Below are 19,870 nucleotides of genomic sequence, written 5' to 3' on the forward strand. Positions count from 1 at the left end.
AACTAAATGGTAATGTGAGTGTGTCTACATCGACTGTCTGCAAGAGTCTGACTTTGGAGAAACGACCTTTTATGAAGTGGTGTGAAATGATGATGCCGATGGGTGCATATCCAGTATACTTCTTACGCCAGTTGTTGGTCTCAGAGTTACTGAACGTGACATTACTTTGCATAATCGTTTCGTTCCGCGCATTCTATTAGTCTTAGCATTCTCGACACTCGTTGAGATTATTCTGTAGCTGTGAAAGCTTCGAAAGCATTGTTGTAACGCGAAGATCGTAGATTCCGTACCGTCAATATTCGAAGGAACTCGACAACTCTGCTGACTTGCTTAAATATTTTTAAAGATGTTGATGGAGAATTTTAGTAAAGGCTTTCTGGGTCTAATTCAATCCCGAAGGGTGGGTCGTTACTTGCGCGAGGAGTTATTGCATCGCAAATAATGTACCCCTTGAGCTATGCAGTGCCGCGATCATAAGATCGAATTATGACTCAGGTCATAGTGCGGAGGGTTGACGAAGTGCAAAAGGGGAAAAACCAATTAGCCAAGTTTCGAGTAAGAGACGAAAGCGTTGACGAGCCTGTATAGATCGACCTGTAAAATGCAAACCCAAAATACCAGACTTGTCTTCCATTTCGACTTTCGAGGGCATAACAAACGTCACTTGCGAACGTATGTTTCCAAGTTTATTATCAAGTTCAACGATTGCTCAATATTTTCAATGCTGAACTCGGTAAAAATCGGCGCATTAAAAAAGAAGAAACACGCTCCGGGATGGAATTTTTTTGCTTTCGGAGATCGTCGACTCGCAATTAGTCGCGTGATCTACTGACTTTTGCGCAACAAACCATCAGAACATTATCCAGGAATACGTATTATGCTGCCTCGAATTTATTGCAAAACTTAACCGACGTGGCACAATAGTTTAGATTTCATCTGAATAGAAAATGCGTTCGTCATTGGCGTGAGAAATTGTCTCAGGCCCACGCGATATGATCGCAAATTGCAATACAAAAGCCAGACGTCGATGAATAATAAGGAAAACTTCAGAAGAGTTTTTGACCCGGATTTACACTAAGTATATTTTATTCTACAAAAATTTTTTTAGCGCGATTGGGAGTTATTCAATGCGGGAGTTAGAAAGTACGGTGAATAATATATTAGGTAGTGGAACTGCTTACTCTTATGTAATTAACTAATAGCATATACGTCAAATCTCCAGTGTGCTGCGATGGATTTCGAATAGTTTGAATAACGGGAACCAATAATTCATATACCACCACATATTTATTAATATCAATCTTTCAGAAAATAAATTATTACCCTCCAGTATCACTCGTATTCGTGTTTCTGTATGATTTATCGTCGAGCAGCATCAACAACGATCATATGCTTGAGCTGTTAACGTTGACAAATTATTATTGATACACAGGCGTGATTTTATCGCGTTGAATTGCTCCCTGACCCTGACTACGTATTAATTAACTAATGTATCGTACAACAAGTGAACGTAAGTCGCGTGTCTGAGGCCAGCAACGCAAACACTGTGAATTAATGCGTGTATACTTGAAGCATGGAAAGTTAGCACGCGTTTCCCGGATTACCTTTTTATCAGCCCATTAAAATTATGCCGAGATCAGTCAACAAATCATGTAACAGATTATTGATTGGTTGAAAGTATAATAATTCTTCTTCGTAATAACTTTGAACAATTGCGAACTACTTACAGATGGATGCATACAGTGACTGACTGATGGAATGTGGGAATAAGTCAATTTTAGTAACTAATGACAAGTCTGACCTAGAATGTCAATGATTAACCTATCAATAAACTCAAATCACAACCGTGATATTAATCCTTGACTCGTCAGAACTGACGATTATGAAATTAGTGAAACATTAGCCGGGTACTTATTATTCGTCAAGGTTTGTTATACGCACGAAATTGCGGGAACACGGACCACACCTCCGAAATTCCACATCCTGTTACCAAATTAGTTCTATTTCGATAATCACATCTGGAATGATAATTTGTTTACAACGTGTTGCTTTACATGCACGCAGCCTTGCGGAGAGAAAAAGCTGCATTCCATTCATCGATCTCTCTGGGAATCGGTCACTTCAAATTAACCTGCCATTTATTTATCCTCCTTTGTTTCAGACTGCGAAAAATTCTACTTCCGGTAACGGGGGCTACTACATGGGGGGCAGCAGCACTCTGCCTCGTGGGGGACCCTTGCTGAGGGCCTACAGCCCTGCTGCTTCTTCAGCTGTCTCAGGCCCCAATGCGAATTCAACGCAGTCGAAGGCCCTAGGAACTCCAGGTATAATTATCCGCGTATTTTGGATTAAATTACAGGCCGTTTGTGATCTTGTTGCTGGCAGCTAAGCTTCGACGTACATATATTGCTGTTTTATTATTTATATTTTATTATTATTACAACCATGGTGCGTGCATGCGGATTGTATGACATTTGCCATGACGTGTAGCAATTATAATAGTCAACACCGTTTCGTTTCTGGCAGCTTTTAAAAAAAGAAAAAAAAAAAAGAAAACGTCTCGAAACATCATACAATCATGTTTACTCGGAAAATTGACGTAACGAACCCGCCGAAAAACCTTATATCAATACCGCATCGTTGCCAACCCTAATGAAATTTCTTCGGATCTAAAGATAGTAGAGTCCGTTCAAAGAAAGAGAAAAAGATGTTTTTTTAATCAGAAATTTTGTCATTTAAGCCGGAATATGAAGAAAGTCTGAAAATTTCTGACGAAATTTCAAAACCGGTAGCAAAATTAATAAATATGGTCTGTGAAATCGATACAGCAGACTAAAAATCAATCCATTGTAAGGTTCCTGAGAAAATATGCACCAATTAGTTATCGTCTGCAATTTTCAAACGCACCTATTTGACAAGCTGGTGGTCCTAAATATTAAAAATAAAGATACATTATTTAAATAAAAGTTTCTCATATCTTTATACTTACAATTCAGATTCAAGAATATAATTCTGTGTTAGCTCGATCGGTAATTATCATTATATATTTCGATGAAAATGGTCCATGTTATAAAGCGAAAAGATGAAATATATTATGTATTTCTGTACTTATTGAGTTTCAATGCGGTCAAACATCACTGAGACTGAGAAATATGAAAAATTATTGTGGGGCTATCTAAATAATAAATATAAAGAATGGTTTTGACGCCATTTAAAGAAATATCCATCTGAGAGGTTGGCAACGCTGAATTCAGGGGTTGAGGTAAACCGTTCTAGTGCGCAGTCGCCACGTTTCTCGCATCCCGTTGGCCAAATGAACCACCAACTGGATTTCAACATCTTACGCATGCGCAGTTGAGCGTTAACTTTCACTAGAAATTCGTTCCGTAACGGCGTTGAACTAGTTTTGCGCAATTGAACGGGTATTCTTTCTTGATAGTTATGTTCGATAATAGCTTATAAACAATCTTATTGTTCGTGTAATATGCTATACATTTAACGATTTATCGACCTTGCTAACGCCGGTAATTCGCCAATTAGCTGAACTAAACTGAAACGCACAATATAATTAACCGTTGACTAACCGTGGCAAAGATTGATGGTTCACCAACACCGTTACGCTAATTTGTTTGATCTTGGCAGGTGGGATGGTTGTTGAAACTTTCAATGAAAGGTCTAATTAGACCGCTCGGTATTTCAGGCTACACAATGATCAAGTGACGGTCTTGATCGTTTCATTGCGGGTTCCTAAATCCACGTGTAAGGTAACAATTCGGTGTGCATGACGTGTTTTACGAACACCTAATTTTTATACAGTCGAAAATTACGGAGGCTGATCATGTAAGGCAATTTATATTACGGTGGTGAGAAATACAGACTCGTGACGCAATTAATGCGGCGGCACTTATTACACCCAGTTAATTCCGTACGAATTTACACCGAGTATGACGTTATCAATAATTTTTATCGCGGTTTCATTTGGAAACGAGGATATTGTACGGTCACCTTATTGCCGCTGTAAACCCCAAAACACTATCTTTAGTGCAATTACTTAACTTTAATTGGATGTAAAAAAATTCAAACATCCAACTTTGCAGTTGTTCTGAGCTATTAACAAAGATGTAGAAAAATTTAATTTAAACTTCGTAATAGATCGTAAAAATTTTTTTTTTCTCAACTGCATGATGATTCACTTTATCGCGTCTGTAGTAATTCTTGAGAAATTTCTAGACTATTTTGACGTCAAGTTAATCCTATTTACGCCATTTAGACTGCGATATAAAGCCCACTGTGCAATTAGAGCACAAAATTGAAGTGATTGATGTTCCGTCGGTTTTGATGTTGACCTCAATACGTTAACTATAACGAACTCTTTTCGTTATGACGCGTAACTCAGCTGAAGTTACCTACTTCTGCACTTACGTAAAGATGATGTAGCTTTGTACGTACATACGTGATTTTGTAGAAACAAAAGGAGTGTTAATCCACTACACGCGGTACACGCAAGAATTTTAACACTTTTCAGCTGAATTTCATAACGGTTTCAATTAACGTAATACGCGTGATTGCCTATCTAAATGATTTGTTCCAACACGAATAACGCCGTTATACTAAACGTTGCAACTAAATTAGTCGTAACATTTTATTACTGATAATTACTGTCTTGTGCCTATGTAGATCGAGTTGGTTAATTAATTCTAGTCAGTTTTGCATGAAACGACCCAAAACGCATGCCTGGTAATCGGATGTAACCTTACGTTGAGCAGGTTCACTAGAAATAAAAAAAATATGAGGAATATACCCGCTTGTTTTTATTTTATTTAGACTTTTTTTTCAGTTTCTAGCGCGCGATGTTAAACATATGTTTAGGTTTATTGCCATTTTTTTTTCTCGTTCATATGCCCCATACTTACATCATAATTTGCAGGCCATTAACCGCGACATGAAAGGATCACCTGAAAAGTCGGTTTTAGAATTCTCATTGAACATCGTATAGCAATCTTAAACCTGAATTCTGGACCATTTGGTTCATTCCGAGTGAACCATGTACTCAATTTCCCACAAACACAAATACACATTGTTCAAAACTTGGTGACACGAAGTGAAATTAAATATTTAAATGAAAACTTGACGAACGTTATGAACAAGAAACAAGGTTCGTCAAATATTTCAAAAACGAACTCAAATACTGGCACAAAAGTCAACATGGCCGCCATCGCGATCCGCTTCGGACTTTATTTTCACTATTACTACATTATCAGCGCTCAACAGCCAATGAACGACATTTTACAAGCAACAAAATTGCGGCAAGGATAATTTCATTAAAATTCCAATTGCACAGAGAACTTAGAAAATGAGAATCCGACTTTGAAAATTTGCACGTACGTGTGTGTAAGGGTTGCCTACGATTGACTGCCAACGTCTAGAATAAAGAATCAACAATATTGTTTTAAAATTATCCCTAGACACCGCTGTTTCCCTAACATTGAGCTGTATATTATAATTTTGAGTTTTAAATTTGTACATATACCTTGTACGTAAGAACTTTGAAGCCATCTAAACTACATATTTTTCCACAAACCGTGCCATATGTGGCTACTCCGACATTCATCAACAATTTGTGTATCTTGATTCGTTAAAAATACCAAATTCTCATTTCAAAATAATCTACCGCAAGAAATTACGGAATTTCTCCCGTAAGGCTTGATATTTTTTTTAATTCTAGTACAGGTTGCAGAATTCTTGGATAAAATTTGTTGTGAAAACCGTTGTGCCAGGTTCATAATTTCAATATAAATCTATGGCTACGCCAGACATTTTCTTGGCGATGACAATATTGATTGAGAAGTATACGCCTATAAGGAAAGCAGATTGTGATGTAACAAATCCTTGACTAACCAGAATGTAGCCGTCCTGATATTGAAAATAACTGAGCTTTGGGTGACGGTTATTGGATACAATGGTTTTGGTTTTGATGGGTTGGCTAGGTGGAGGCGGAGTGCCACCTGCAAAGCCGCTTCGCAGCTACCAATGTGGTAAGAGTCCCCTCGGCAGCCTTGGGGGCTCCGCACGCTTCTCTAGAGACAGCTCGGTCTCCCTCTATAGTATACCAGGTCAGTGAAATCCTTAGCCTAGGACAGCGACCGGCTTGAAGTGTTCCTATGACTTAACGCCCATTAAAATTAACATTTCAATTACCGATATGCTATTCCCATCAGATCACTAATATAATCTATAATCAAAGCTCGATATTGGAAATGAGTTATCGCTGTCTGCGACTATGATGAATTAATATTATCCAGTTTTTATTTGTATCCCGATGGCAAAGGACAGGCTACAAGCAACTTAATTCAATACATTCTGAAAACCATGCACAGCTTCATCTCCTTGGCCAACCTACATTAACAGCCAGTAATAGTGTAACAGGGTATAATTTATATTGCCAAAAGATATTTTCAAACGACTAATAGGATTTAAGATCCCGTATAATTGCCGTCTTTGACTTTTGCTCAAATGAGGAAACAATCTGACAAAGAACGAGAAATTAGATTCGCGATTTAATATAATAAATCTTATATCATCTTCAACGATCAGGACATACGTTATAATTTGATATAAAAAATTCATACATTCAATTGATTCTTCATGATTTGTTGGTATATTGTATACAATATCATTGTGTGATAATTGGAATTTATTCATTATTATTTTTTGTGCACGTTCACAATGGATATTATTTACATCATGATTATTATTGTTTTGGTGTCGGTAAAAATATATAAATATAGACAGTAGTGATATTTACACACTTGTTAACGTAGATTTTTTTGTAAGTCTTCCAAAATTCCTGTACATGCTTTTCGTTTAGATAATTCGATACCTAGATATAATTACTCAATACACGTTTGAACAAACATATTATTCTTTCGTTAAACATGTACACGGACATGGCACGTATCAACAGGCAAATGGGATACAGGTAAAAGTCATCGGTATTTGGACAACTAGTATCTGAAACTTTCAAAAATACTTATAATCAATACCACAGTGCCAAAAATTGGTACATAATCGGACACTTTCAACAAACCTGGTTAAAAATAAATCGAGAGGAAACAAATAGTTGAAATTTATCAATATTAACAACCCATCAGAAAACGAATAACATCCTCTTACTACTATTATGAAATATTTCTGCAGATCGACTCCATGGAGAAAGCGGATACATGAGTAGTCCGGAGAGGACCGGTGTAGTCGGTGCTGGATCTGGAAGGTATTCGGCGGGGCCGTACAGCACAGGTAGCAGCTATGAAGACCCATACTACTCCCAGTATTCTGGAACCGTAACACCAGTTATTGACGAAGAAGCTAGGTAGGCTGATGCGAATTTCTGCTAACCACAATTTTACTGACAGTAAACAGCATTATATACTGGATTATCATCATATAACGCACAACACACCGCGCCGAGTGGCTTTAAATGTTTAATCAACCGTCGATATCAGACGCATTGTTTTAGTATTGAAGTTCATTGATTAAAACTGTCCGGTATGGCTATACGAGGCATGCATATGCACATACCTTTTCGCTTTCGCTTCACCCAAAAATTGCACGCTCCAAGTTAGCCACGGCGTTATTACTCTGGGTTCGAAGTGTTCAGAAAGACAAAGTAAACATGCATGAGGATCGAAACACTCGCTAAAACCACTCCAGTAATTCTTTCAGAATTAGAAAATTGGCAAAATTAACTTACTGTAATCGGATCCCGAAGTAAATATGCAAGACGTTATTTTTATCCAACAATCGAGTAGATTTTCGACGAATAATATCGAGATCTAATCCTATATCCCTCGCGTAATCGTGGTGGTAAAGGATCAAATAAGAAAGAAGAAAAAAAAAAGAAACAACAGCCATCACCTCCAGTAGTTTTCTGCATCACCTGGATGATCATAATATTAGCGAAAACGGATTACTTCTGGAACTCTTGATAGCTGATAGTATGGATGTGTGTTTGTTGTGGGTGGTGCAGCGATACGGAGCTGTTGGAGGATTCTTACAGCCTTTACGGTGTGAAGCCACCTGGTCGCCCTCCGACTGGCCCCCCACGATCCCCATTTCCCCCCGGGGCACCTGCTCTGACCCCCGGTGGACAGCCTTACGACGCTACCCGGTACAATGATTCTTACAAATGACCTCATTATATGCAATGCCTATGATGTCTGTGCCTGTTGCATAATATTAACATTTACCTCTACTTGTTCTATTACGTCAAAAAAAAAGCATAGTCTTGCTTTGCTCTTGTGTTGGTTTATTTCTTTTTTTTTCGTTCGAAGATGGCATGGGATTTATTTTTTACTGTTAATAATTACCTCCTTATTATTCACAATATATGACGACGCATACACGTAACATCGACAAAAAAATCGCAAAACCAATTACGCAAAGTAACTCCACAGCGAACTTAATTTAACTTTGCCTGTTGTGCATTATAGACGTTGTTCTTTTCCCAAATTGCGTAAAATTAATTGGCAAAAATCATCTGGAAGCTTACAAAGTGTAGGTGCGTCGTCGACCATCAATGAATCGAAACGTATGAAACTTTAGCGAAACCTTGATTAGCCTACATGGAAAAAGAGGGAGTTTGCATCTTTAGTGTGTGCTTAGCCAGCTTGCAAAAATATATCTATGTGCATCGTACATGTAATCACACATGTACCACTATAAGCATTTGTACGTAATGTAATGTGATAATGACTGCCCGGATCGATGCCTTAAATTTGCTACAGTTCTACAATTTATTGTTAAAAAATATTCATGGACGATGCTACAACGTGACTTGAAAACGCATGTACAAAATAGGTTTTCCGCCATTTTATGCAAAGGCAATTATGTAAGTCAACGTCCGATTTTCAACAGGATAAGGGTGGAGCACATGGAACGACAACTCGCTAATTTGACCGGACTTGTGCAGAAAGCTTTGACTCATGCTCCACACGCCAGCCCCTCGCCGAGGGACTATTTGCAGGTCCCCGCGCCTCGCGATCCCTACAGAACAGCAGGTATGGGTCCGTTCGATATCATTTCGTATCGATACATACTATAACTATTACTATTACTATTACTATAGCGCAAAGTTGTTGACAAAACTGATAACAAAGATAATTTTTCACGAGTCTCGCGATCCTTTCAAAGTGATCGTCGAAGCGAAAGATGATGAATGAGAAAGCATGTTGAATAATTTGAATCTACCCCACTCATTGCAATATCAAGATTAGACACTCGTAATTAGTAGTAGCTCATAATTAGTGAGATGATATCTCCTGGCTTGCATTTTAAAATGACAATGGCCGCTTCTACACATCTTGAGCACAAAGCAATTCAATATATAAATTATACAAACATTGTTTACCATGCACGTGAGAAAGTTAGAAACGAAAACAAAAAATGTTAACGATAATCGACGTGTAGATACACCGAGTGACATATGTATGAAAAAATTTTACTGTACAATCTAGAACGCATTTCGTCGTGATTACTTGCCGATGTGAAATTCAGTAATACAGGGGAATGTGATAGAGGTACATAAATGAAATATTGACATTTTAAATCTCGAATCAGATCACAATTTAATTTAATAGCATATCTTAGATATTTCCACAGCCTGTAATAATTGATACGGAATTTCCTCGCTATAAAATATTCAGCTTCCCAAGAGCTGAACTTAACTAAGCTGAGGCATTAACACACGGTATATTTTTATTTGTCACTCTATAACTGCCCAGCGTACGATAGTGTGGCTCTTTGGGCGAAGCCTTCTTAATACCCTGCTGTACAACTGCTTTATTATTCCCACTAACGCACACCAGGCGCAGGAGACGAGTTCGACAAACATTCTAGCTCCAGCTCCGCCTCATTGCCAGGTGTGTCTCTAATCTCTAAGACCCTGTTCTGTCACCATATCTTTATCATCATCATAGCTACCTTATTACATACGTATTAGTATCACCGTCATGTATTTTTGTCAATAAGTGTGTCTCACATCGCATTACAGATGACTCATACTTAAGGACTGATGTTAAGCCGCCAAAATTAGGCAAAGGTTCGCTTACAAAATTTTTCTGCGTAAGCATGATCATTCTTCCAAATCCAAACATTTTTTTCAACTTTTTTCCTCCCACCCCCCCGATCTGTTCAGCTTAAATATATGTGTTCATGTTTCGATATGTTATTTAATTAATTGAATTACGCCCTCTACTTGAGCATGACGATGGTATAATTTCAGACAGAGTTTCAAATTTTGTTTCTTTCTTCCAGTTAATATAATTTCCACGCAATAGAAACAGCTAATTTTTCTTTGCATCGATTTATTCTTATACGACTTATAATCCACAATTAAAAAATCCTGTTACTACAGACATAATTGTCGTACCGTCAATGTGAACAATGCACAATTCAACATTTTCATTGATCATTGATTACATCGATTTTCTTTCGTTATACATTTGTTTTTTTTTTTTTTTTTGCATGATCATCTTGCAGCTTATCTACGTCGACATACACCTGATTTTTTTCTTTGATTCATAATCTTATGGCACATTAATCAAAGCACAATATGGATGTTGTTGATTTTATATTGAATAATCAACCATCGCAAAATGCGCAAGAGAAAGATTCCCAAAGAAAATAGTCTTCAAAATTTATTCCAGACAAGTCGGTGTCATTTGAAAAGTCAGTCTCCTTCAGTGACGAGCCACCAGATATGAACTCTCCTAAACAACATTCCCCGCAACACGCAGGTAAAAAAACTGACCGGCTTTTCATCGCTAACTAGTCTAAATCACCTTCATTTCAATGGGAAAGTAGCAAATCATTATTCGGAACCTGTGTTCAAGTTTTCCCATCCCTGCGGTTAGCCTTCCATCATCGGTAAAGATATTTTCCTTTTTTAACTAAAGAGGATGGATTCATTTCTCCAAATATCTGCTACTTTCCACTTATTGCATAACCGTAGTAATCGAAATCGTATTAAATGCTACAAATGACTATGTATAAAACCTTTGAAATGTATTAAATTTTGTTGTGGCACTGCGCGCGGCCAATTGTAAATTGTATTTTATATTTAACACACTGTTGTATGATTGTGTGCAATGCTACCACACTAGCGGACACAAAGCCTACAAAACCAGCTATAAAATCATCCACACTGCCAAGGATGTCATCACAAGGTAACATGTATTTACCAAATTTGTTACAGCATCATTTTGATTTATCGTCATTCAACATTTTGTATCAACACTCGTCACTATTCATCTTCAAACAATAATTAAGCTGCCAGGGACTTGCGCCAAGACTGCAGAAAAATCCGTGATCAAGTGTTTGCTTTCACCTTAATACTTCTAGAAAATTCACAACTATAGAGCTACAAATGGTACCGATTACCCATCGGAATAGTTCGAATGTGTATAAAATGGATTTCTGCAAATTGATGCATATTCATTCTCTTATGCTTCCTGGATGCTCGGGGCTTTTGTCTATACTGTCACGAAATATCGTTCCAATGACTATACGAGATGAAAACTTGAATTTTACAAACAATTAATAACAGTCAATTGATGCTGCACTTCAAAACGGTTTACAATGCAGACAATTTACGGGATAATAATTGCTTCTTGTAGCGAATTGAAATTTACAATGTTCCCATATCTCACTGCCTTTTAAAAATATATTTACAGAACGGGAAAGGCATAAGCCGACGCCACCGCCAAAACCAGCTACTCTGGCAGCTGGTCAATACGTTTATAGAGACTTGACTCTCACTCCTGAAATGTATAATCAACTTAGAGGTCTGCAGAAAAAAGCAAAGGATCTACGCCAAGAAGTTCGAAACCTTAGACGCATGTCCCAAGCTCAAGCGCACACAGTCAGAGAGACTATCAGGGATACATTTATCACCATCAGGTAATTCATTATTGATTTCAATCCGCGTGAATTTATTATCTTTGCATTACAAGTGCCTCGCTTCTTCCAGGGCTGTGCTGCTGTCCGGCGGCGACGCTGCTTGGGCTGCCGGAGACACAGAAAAAGCAAGATTGAACCGCGAAGAAGACCTCTACAAGCAAGAAATGATTAGGCTGGAAAAAGATCTCACGTGAGTGCGCATATTGAATTACACGAGACGAGTTGCGTCATGCGTGTAATCAGTTACAAATATATGTATATTTAAATTCACGCGGATACAAAATACATTCAATTGAATTAAATGTTCACAGCGAGCTAGAGAGCACAGTAGAGGAGCTCCGGGGCAATGTCATAAACCGAAAAACTAGAGTAAACATGTCCGATGTAGAAAATATGGCGCTTATACTGAACAAATCCAGGTACTGTTCTGCATTTATTGAATATAAATTAGGAAAAAGGTAATCATTCGTCAGATATTCTATTGCGATAGGTTTTGTGAGCTGAGCGTAATCGTTCTGTTAAATCACATTTGTGTAATCTAACGTGAAGATTCATCAACATCTCTCCGATACTTTTCCTGAACAGAGTTTACTCAAAAATTGATAATATTCCTGAACTTTTCTGCTATTTCTCTTTTTGTTTCCGTTGTTATGTTTTTTTGTCTTACAAAATTTCTGTGTCTGATTACGACGTAACAGAGACAGCTGTACTGACATACGTATATTTTTTTCATTGCAACGCTCTAGTAAAACAGTGGCAGATCTAAAAGTCCGCTTCCCGAGTCTCCAGGAAGGCATGAAGGGCCTCCTGAGTTCCGAAATGGAAAAAGTTGTACGCGAAGAAAAGTTCCTAAAGGAAGAACCAGAACGACTAGAATCTGCACTCAGGCGCTGTAAGAAGCTTACAGGAACCCTCGTCACGCTCAAACGGTAGGAGAATTGTTTACAACCATGTTTCCCATAAATCTCTTTGCATTTCCTCCAACTAATACATTTTCCTATAATACAGCTGACGAATTCTTCTGTTCTGAACATTAGTAACAAAACATTCAGCGATTGCAGAATAATTGACGGATACTTGAGGGTGAAATTTCAGAGTGAAAATGAATGTCTTGCATTTCCCTCCAGCTTGGCGTCGGTGCAGGAGCAGCGATTACCGAACGCAGCGAGCGCGGAGGCTGAAGAAACCCCGCCAATAACACCAACATCGGGGCAACATTCTAAGGTAATCGAAAGCCCTGCTTGCTATCCTAAAAACCCACTATTCACACCCAACGCCTCGCTAATTCCTTGTGTGCAAGAACCTTGTTGCATGATGATGATCCTGTCTCCGATAGCTTGCGTAACACTTAATTATTCACTAATAATTATCTAATGAAGATGCTTCAGATAAAGTTATGTAGACACATTAATATTATATTGTAAATAAGTATATTGTCACCGTGTTTTATGATTATCACGTACAAAATAATGCTATAAATCAATAATTATTATCGCGTATTTTAAAACAGTTATTAATACGTAAGTAATTCTTCTTCAAGTAGGTATATGTTTTACGTTTCGTCTTACACGCATAACTTTTATACACACCTAATATTAGGTATCTCGCATATCGTTAAATATGAGAACATTTTTATTATCATTGTCACGCTTGGGATTCTTATCATCACATCAATCAACTTAAATTTTAATCAAAATTTAACCGTAAAAATCGTAGCAATATATTATACTCGTTTTACCAATGTTATAGTCGTCGTATATTATCGAAATATCGGCCAAAAATGCCGCGTGCAGTTGCAATTAATATCGCACCCTAGATCATCAAGTTTTACAACAATTTTAAAGGCTACTTTCGCAATAATCAAAAATACGAAACTTGTCTCTTTCATATCACTGAATGAAAATTATGAGGAAAGTTGTATCAAACTTTTCCCAGCCATAATTCTTTTCTTATAGCATATCCCAATACTTACAAAATTGTACAGTAATCTTCATAATCGCAGATTTCATTTCATTTCATTTCCGAAGTAGTCCGCCTGAAGCACTGATTGTTTCACCCTGCTTAGCTGTTGATCATATTATAATAATAAGCCTGAACCGAAGTATTAATAATGGAACCAAATTTCCGTTTCGTACGTGTGTTCTTTGTCTTTGTCAGTACAATACATCAGAATCCATATTTAATCCACGTTTCTAGTTTCAACATTCGTATAAAACAAACTATCGTAATGTAATCATGAGGAGATCCCCGATTATTTTCGCATGATACCTTATTAAATATTACGCGACGATTCGCATCTAAATTATGAACAAAAAAAAGTAAAAATGCGGGTAAATCCGATCCGTATCTATTTTGTATCACAATGTAACACCTGGCATTTACCAATATTAGAAATTTCGTAAGCTCTAGCTAGTTTCCTGAAAGTGTAACTCGTAAAATGAGTAGTTAAAGGTGAATTTTCCTGTAACTTTTCTCACTGTCTTTGTTGCTTGCGAGTAACGTAACAAGTTCAAATCCGTCACGACGAAAGGGAAGAAAGTGCGAAAAAGAAAAAAATGCTTGGTTTACATTGGAGATATTGTTATTCTATGCAATTGGACAAAGCGTGTAAATTATCTATGGTATGAATAAGCGACGCATACAAGCAGGAATTATATATCGAACCTCTGCAACCCGTAAAGATAATAATTCTGTTAGACTAGGATCAGATGTATATGTACTTGAATCATTTTTATTAAATATTCGGTAATATTTGAATTATGATTCTGATGGAACGTTTATTACCTCATACTTGGTTAATTTAAAACTAAACGACGAGTAACTTCATAGTGTATTGATTGAGTTTAATTTTATCCCATGCATTATTTAGCACTTTATCTTATTTAACATAAATAATACATAAATACGAAATCTAATGTAAACCTTTTTAGATGAAATCCCCTGTGATTAAGAATTTTTTATTTTCATTTCCCTCCCCATTAGATCAAATCGCAAAGATTGGGCACATTACGCACAGTTATATTATCCGTTACATTCAAATTTAGATTTTAACATTATGTTTTACTTCAAATCTTATTTAATTACCTGGCTGCCGCTTAGCCCCGCCATTAAATATATGTAAAGCCTATCCTGAATAATAGCGTTTACATGTAAATATGAACCTGCTACCACTTAATTTAATCTAATCTGCAGCAGATGAGCAAACCCTGTAGAATACACAATTGAAATTGAAAATCCAGAAATTACTGACGTTTGGTGTACAGGTGACTAATATCGTAATGGAGCCGTTCTTATTTATATTATACATTGTAGCGTACTTGGCTCTAGGTCAAAAAGTTATTCGTAAACAATAATTGCGATGAACGTTCACACCTTTTCTGCATCAGTTATACTATCTAAGGATTTTTTTTTACACACCTCCACATATCGGGAGAGAATATACAAGACCTTATTTTTTCATTATTACCCAGTGGAGTTGGTGTCTCGATAATTCCTGCAACTTGTGTCTCGGTCAACTTTCCCACCCTCATACCTCTGAGTACCAGTTTCAGTGTTTGCTGTCTCCCCGATAGAATAGACATGTTACGCCTGGCTCAGATAGCAAAATATCAGAAAATGTCCTGCCAACGATTTCACATGATATTCCGCCCCGTTTTATGACGCCCAAAACAGATTTCATGTCTCCAAGACATCGTAAAGTCGTTCAAAGTTCTTGACCATCGTATTTATAACGGGACCGCTTTTGCTATCTGAGAGCCCTTGATTTGACAAAATATTTCATCGATCAAATTTAGTATTAATTGAAAGGAACTTATCTCTACTCTGAATATAATACATACCTCAAACGATATTCATCGTCATTAATGTTGTATCAATTGTTTTGTCATATTGATAAATCTGAGTGTAAGAGAGAATATTTGTGTCTAGGTGCTTATTGTTTGAAAAAAATATAATTCCCTCAGATCAATCAACGTTAAAAGTACAGATTCTGTTACATTGAAAACGATTTTGAGTAATTACTAATTACTGCGGACTAGCAAGCCGGATGTTTTGTCAAATCAGTCTGTGTTAGTTGTGCCCCCCCCCCCCCCCCTGAAAATTTAATCTATGTAATACATTCTAAGACCTAATCGTCGGCAGCAGCAGCAGCAAAAACAACAGCAACAGCGCTTTTGTATAACGCAAAATCACTATTGCTGCGATCATCGATCAGCCTGTATTACAGTATAATATGGCAATTATATGATGCAGAGATGTAATGAAACAATATTATATATACATATACCGGATTGTTAAAGAAACCTTAACGTGTGTAATAATTTAATAAACTCGAATCAATCCAATTATGGCAGACAAACGAGGTACATGAACGTTTGTTAATTTTTGTAGTATGGCTGGATGTGGAGTACTAACTTCAAGGAGGCCATACAGACCAGTCACGAGTAATCTTTAATAATTCATATTAATTTATTATTATTACTCTATACTACTCTTTATATATATTATATATATACTTCTCATCATTCGATATGTCTGATTCATAAATCATATACGAAATCATGATTCATCGTTCGTAAGCTCATATATACAAACCATTCTGGCTAATGGGTTGAATCCAGTTCGCAGTATACGTTACAGAATTGACTTCAAAGAACTTTCGAACCTCTTCGATTTAATTACTTCGTCGCACATCGCAAATTAATATCAGCTTCAGCTGTAGTTGTCTGATTATTTTTACTGTTGCTCAAAAAAAAAAAAAAAGACGAATCAGCTTCCGTCATTATTTCCAATGAAAAAAAAAAAAAAACACGAAACAAACGCTTAAATTACAAATTGAACCGTACTTAATATTTCCTTTACTTGCAACTAATGCTGTGAATATAATGTCAAGTCCGTAATTGAAATTTGACTGTCCGAGTAAAAAAATTATCAGCTTAAGCATCATCTCCCATTTAACAGAATGATTTGAGTCATTTTTTACAATAAATTGTACATTACACATGCTGCAGTTATTTTCATATCTTTACATTTATTATTCCTGCTTGTTCCGAAATTTCTTTTCTAAAGGTCTTTCTTGTTTCTTATCAATTTATCCAATAATCAAATAATGTTTCAACTTTTGTATCAATTAATATCCTCTCGATATCGCTTTACTACATATATATATACTGAAAAGTTCGTTTACTGAACACAAGCATTTTATCATATCGCAGCGACGAATGCTGCCGTTTGAATAAAAACTGTCTGAATAACTAGAATAGTAACACATTGCATTACGGAACAGTCGAACTGTGAAGCTACTTGTCGAATTTAGCGATAAACACTTATTAAATGGCAACATTTGCGCTGATTCTTGGATTCAAAGTTTTTTTCCAATGTGCATATAAAATTTCTTGGTAAAAATGTTCGCTATTTATAATCTACTTTCACGCAATACTTTATATATGTCTATAAGAAAAAGAAACCAAAATTCTATACTTTGCAACATCTTCAATTTTTTGCTATCTCTCCTGGTTGGCCTGTTTACAACAAAAAAAAAAAAACACAATTTATCTCTTCCATTTCGCTGTCAACTGTTACATCTTGATCAGTGCGTGCGTTTATATACAACTTACAACACTTTTTTTACACACACCTTTATTACTTCTATGATATTAATTTGCTAGTTGGCGATTCTTTACCTGATTTCTATAACCTAGCATTGTTATCGATCAACCGAAAATGGGGTCGTTCTGGATTGTCACTGATCGCTGGAACTTGGATAATGGGGTGTGCAGTTCTATGCGCATATCCATTATCTCTTACATTCTTCATAATATTATCACATTTAGCAATCCAGAAGAACCTCCACCACCAAAAATCAGTATACATTATATTATGCTCTTTCACTAAGACACACGCTCCAATCCACTTCTTATAGTAAGGTGCCAGGACGTTAAAGGTTTACATTGGATTTCCCAAGTTAATGGCAAAAATCCCATTATTATTATTACATTATCAATTATTATTGATGCGTTTTAATCTCTCATACCGAAACTACGTATTCCTCCTTCTCTTCTATCCATTCTGTATATCTGTGCTCTCATTGACAAACCAAAAAAAAAGACAATAATAAGAAAGAAAAAATTGGCATTATTAACTAGACGTATTATACAACCTTGATGATTAACATGAAAGTATCAAATGGGTGGCTAATGGAAATAACGTCGTTTGCCATCGGGTAAAAAAGTAGACCAACGATGATATTTCTTGCTGTTCACACCCTAATTGTTACAAAAAGAAAACGTATCTAACTATTCTACATTATTATATGAATAAATACTGTAAAGCTGTAGAGTAATAGTATAAATTATTGTGATTAATGATTAATGATTAATAATTTAATTGATCTTGTAAAGTTAATTGATTGATTTCCCTGTATGATTTTTATTATTTCCTTAAGTTTCTTTTATAGCTTCTCATGTCTCAGTTATTTCACCATAATCCACTCTCTGTGGTTCATTTATTTACAGTTAGTATCTATGTACTACTACTGTCACTTAATTTTCCTTGTAACTCTTGTGTATATTTTACTCTTATATATAATTACAAACCTACCTGTATATTAGTTTGTCAGTTTTTATTTACGCAGTATATATATATATAAAAATTTTCGTCTTTCAAGTAACTGTCGCAAACAACAAGTAATAGTTATTTCACATAATTAATTGTATAATACATACGCATATACTCGTATGCATATGTATTTATACATCGTAACACTTTCATTTCGATTAATATGTACTATATACTCCTTTTTTTCTCTCTCTCTAATTCCATAACTACTGCCTTACTATAAGGATTGGACTGAAGGTTTTGTCTATGCATTTTATGTTGGCAAATTTTTTTTTTTTTTTTTAATATTTTTTTTTTTAATTAATCTTTTTTTTTCAATTTAATTCAGTTATTGACGAACTTTGCGCATGTCTGTTACAGCATGTCGTATTTTCTACCTAGAATTAGTATTCTTTGTTGTGTTGTGAAAAAGTGATAGTTCGTTATTACCTCGGCATGAACGTATAATATCTATCATTCTGTTTTTCATGCAAATCTTTCGTATCGAAAGCATGTAAAAGTTAATGACAGGAATATTGGTTTCGTTCTAACAATGTTTACAGGGTATCAATGAAGACTCTTTCAATATTATCTGATCCGTCGCACTTGTTCGACAATTCACATCTATTTATAATTAAGTTTCATCTGTCTTCAGGCTTCTTTGCTACTAATACAATGCGTCTATTCAAATTCACCTCTTATCTACTTTATGTTTTGTTATAAGATCAGCGAGATTATGATATTCAAATTATCAAGATAATAGCATCTAATCTTTGACCTCGTATTTTAATTATACATTGCAGGTCAGGATGAAGAACAATTTAGTAATTCGCTCGGTTGAAATGATTCAATCCAGGCAAATTTAACAAGTGTGCTAATTACTATATCGTGCGTCTTTCATTAATGCCCTGGAAATGAGAACCCCTAATTCCTCACAAAACCACCGACTGACAATATTGTAGGGCTGAATTTAATATGACTGAATATAGAAAATTGGGGATTTACAATTATATTTTAAAAACGACTCGAGTTATTCTAATTTTGGTTTTTTGGTTTTTCATTTTTTAAGTTGACTAATACCGGACCACAATCGATGCCAAAAGTAAAAGAGCACCATATGAGTACTGACTTGTAACACGCACAACACACAAAACATGATAACGTACCACAGGTAACTATCTAACCGATTTTTTTTTCCATGCATAGTTTTTTTTTGTTTTATTTTATTTTTTTTTCTCCATTCCTTTCGATATAAGCAAACCATTAATTTCACAATTTATCTAATTTCTCTAACTCTGCCTCCGTTTTTGATGCATGTGCG

At 36.0% G+C, this 19,870-nt stretch overlaps 1 protein-coding gene across 18 annotated transcripts in view; it reads left to right on the forward strand.

Annotated features, from left to right (window-relative positions):
- The window catches only part of LOC124302728 (uncharacterized), a 161,317-nt gene that overhangs the window by 138,112 nt on the left and 3,335 nt on the right, over positions 1-19,870 (forward strand). For 4 of the 18 annotated variants that reach the window (XM_046759178.1, XM_046759181.1, XM_046759182.1 and 1 more), the window contains 14 exons: positions 2,162-2,324; positions 5,988-6,113; positions 7,198-7,369; positions 8,018-8,167; positions 8,914-9,056; positions 9,864-9,917; positions 10,049-10,096; positions 10,704-10,793; positions 11,160-11,222; positions 11,730-11,955; positions 12,026-12,145; positions 12,267-12,374; positions 12,702-12,884; positions 12,993-13,179. In XM_046759178.1, coding sequence (XP_046615134.1) covers positions 2,162-2,324; positions 5,988-6,113; positions 7,198-7,369; positions 8,018-8,167; positions 8,914-9,056; positions 9,864-9,917; positions 10,049-10,096; positions 10,704-10,793; positions 11,160-11,222; positions 11,730-11,955; positions 12,026-12,145; positions 12,267-12,374; positions 12,702-12,884; positions 12,993-13,179 — 1,833 coding nt within the window. Of the gene's footprint in view, positions 1-2,161; positions 2,325-5,987; positions 6,114-7,197; positions 7,370-8,017; positions 8,168-8,913; positions 9,057-9,863; positions 9,918-10,048; positions 10,097-10,703; positions 10,794-11,159; positions 11,223-11,729; positions 11,956-12,025; positions 12,146-12,266; positions 12,375-12,701; positions 12,885-12,963; positions 13,180-16,344; positions 16,398-19,618; positions 19,721-19,870 lie in introns of those variants that run through there. The other 14 variants (XM_046759192.1, XM_046759193.1, XM_046759194.1 and 11 more) reach the window with 14 other exon arrangements.

This window comes from Neodiprion virginianus, chromosome 4, assembly GCF_021901495.1.
Source record: "Neodiprion virginianus isolate iyNeoVirg1 chromosome 4, iyNeoVirg1.1, whole genome shotgun sequence".
In the NCBI taxonomy this organism is placed as follows: domain Eukaryota; kingdom Metazoa; phylum Arthropoda; class Insecta; order Hymenoptera; family Diprionidae; genus Neodiprion; species Neodiprion virginianus.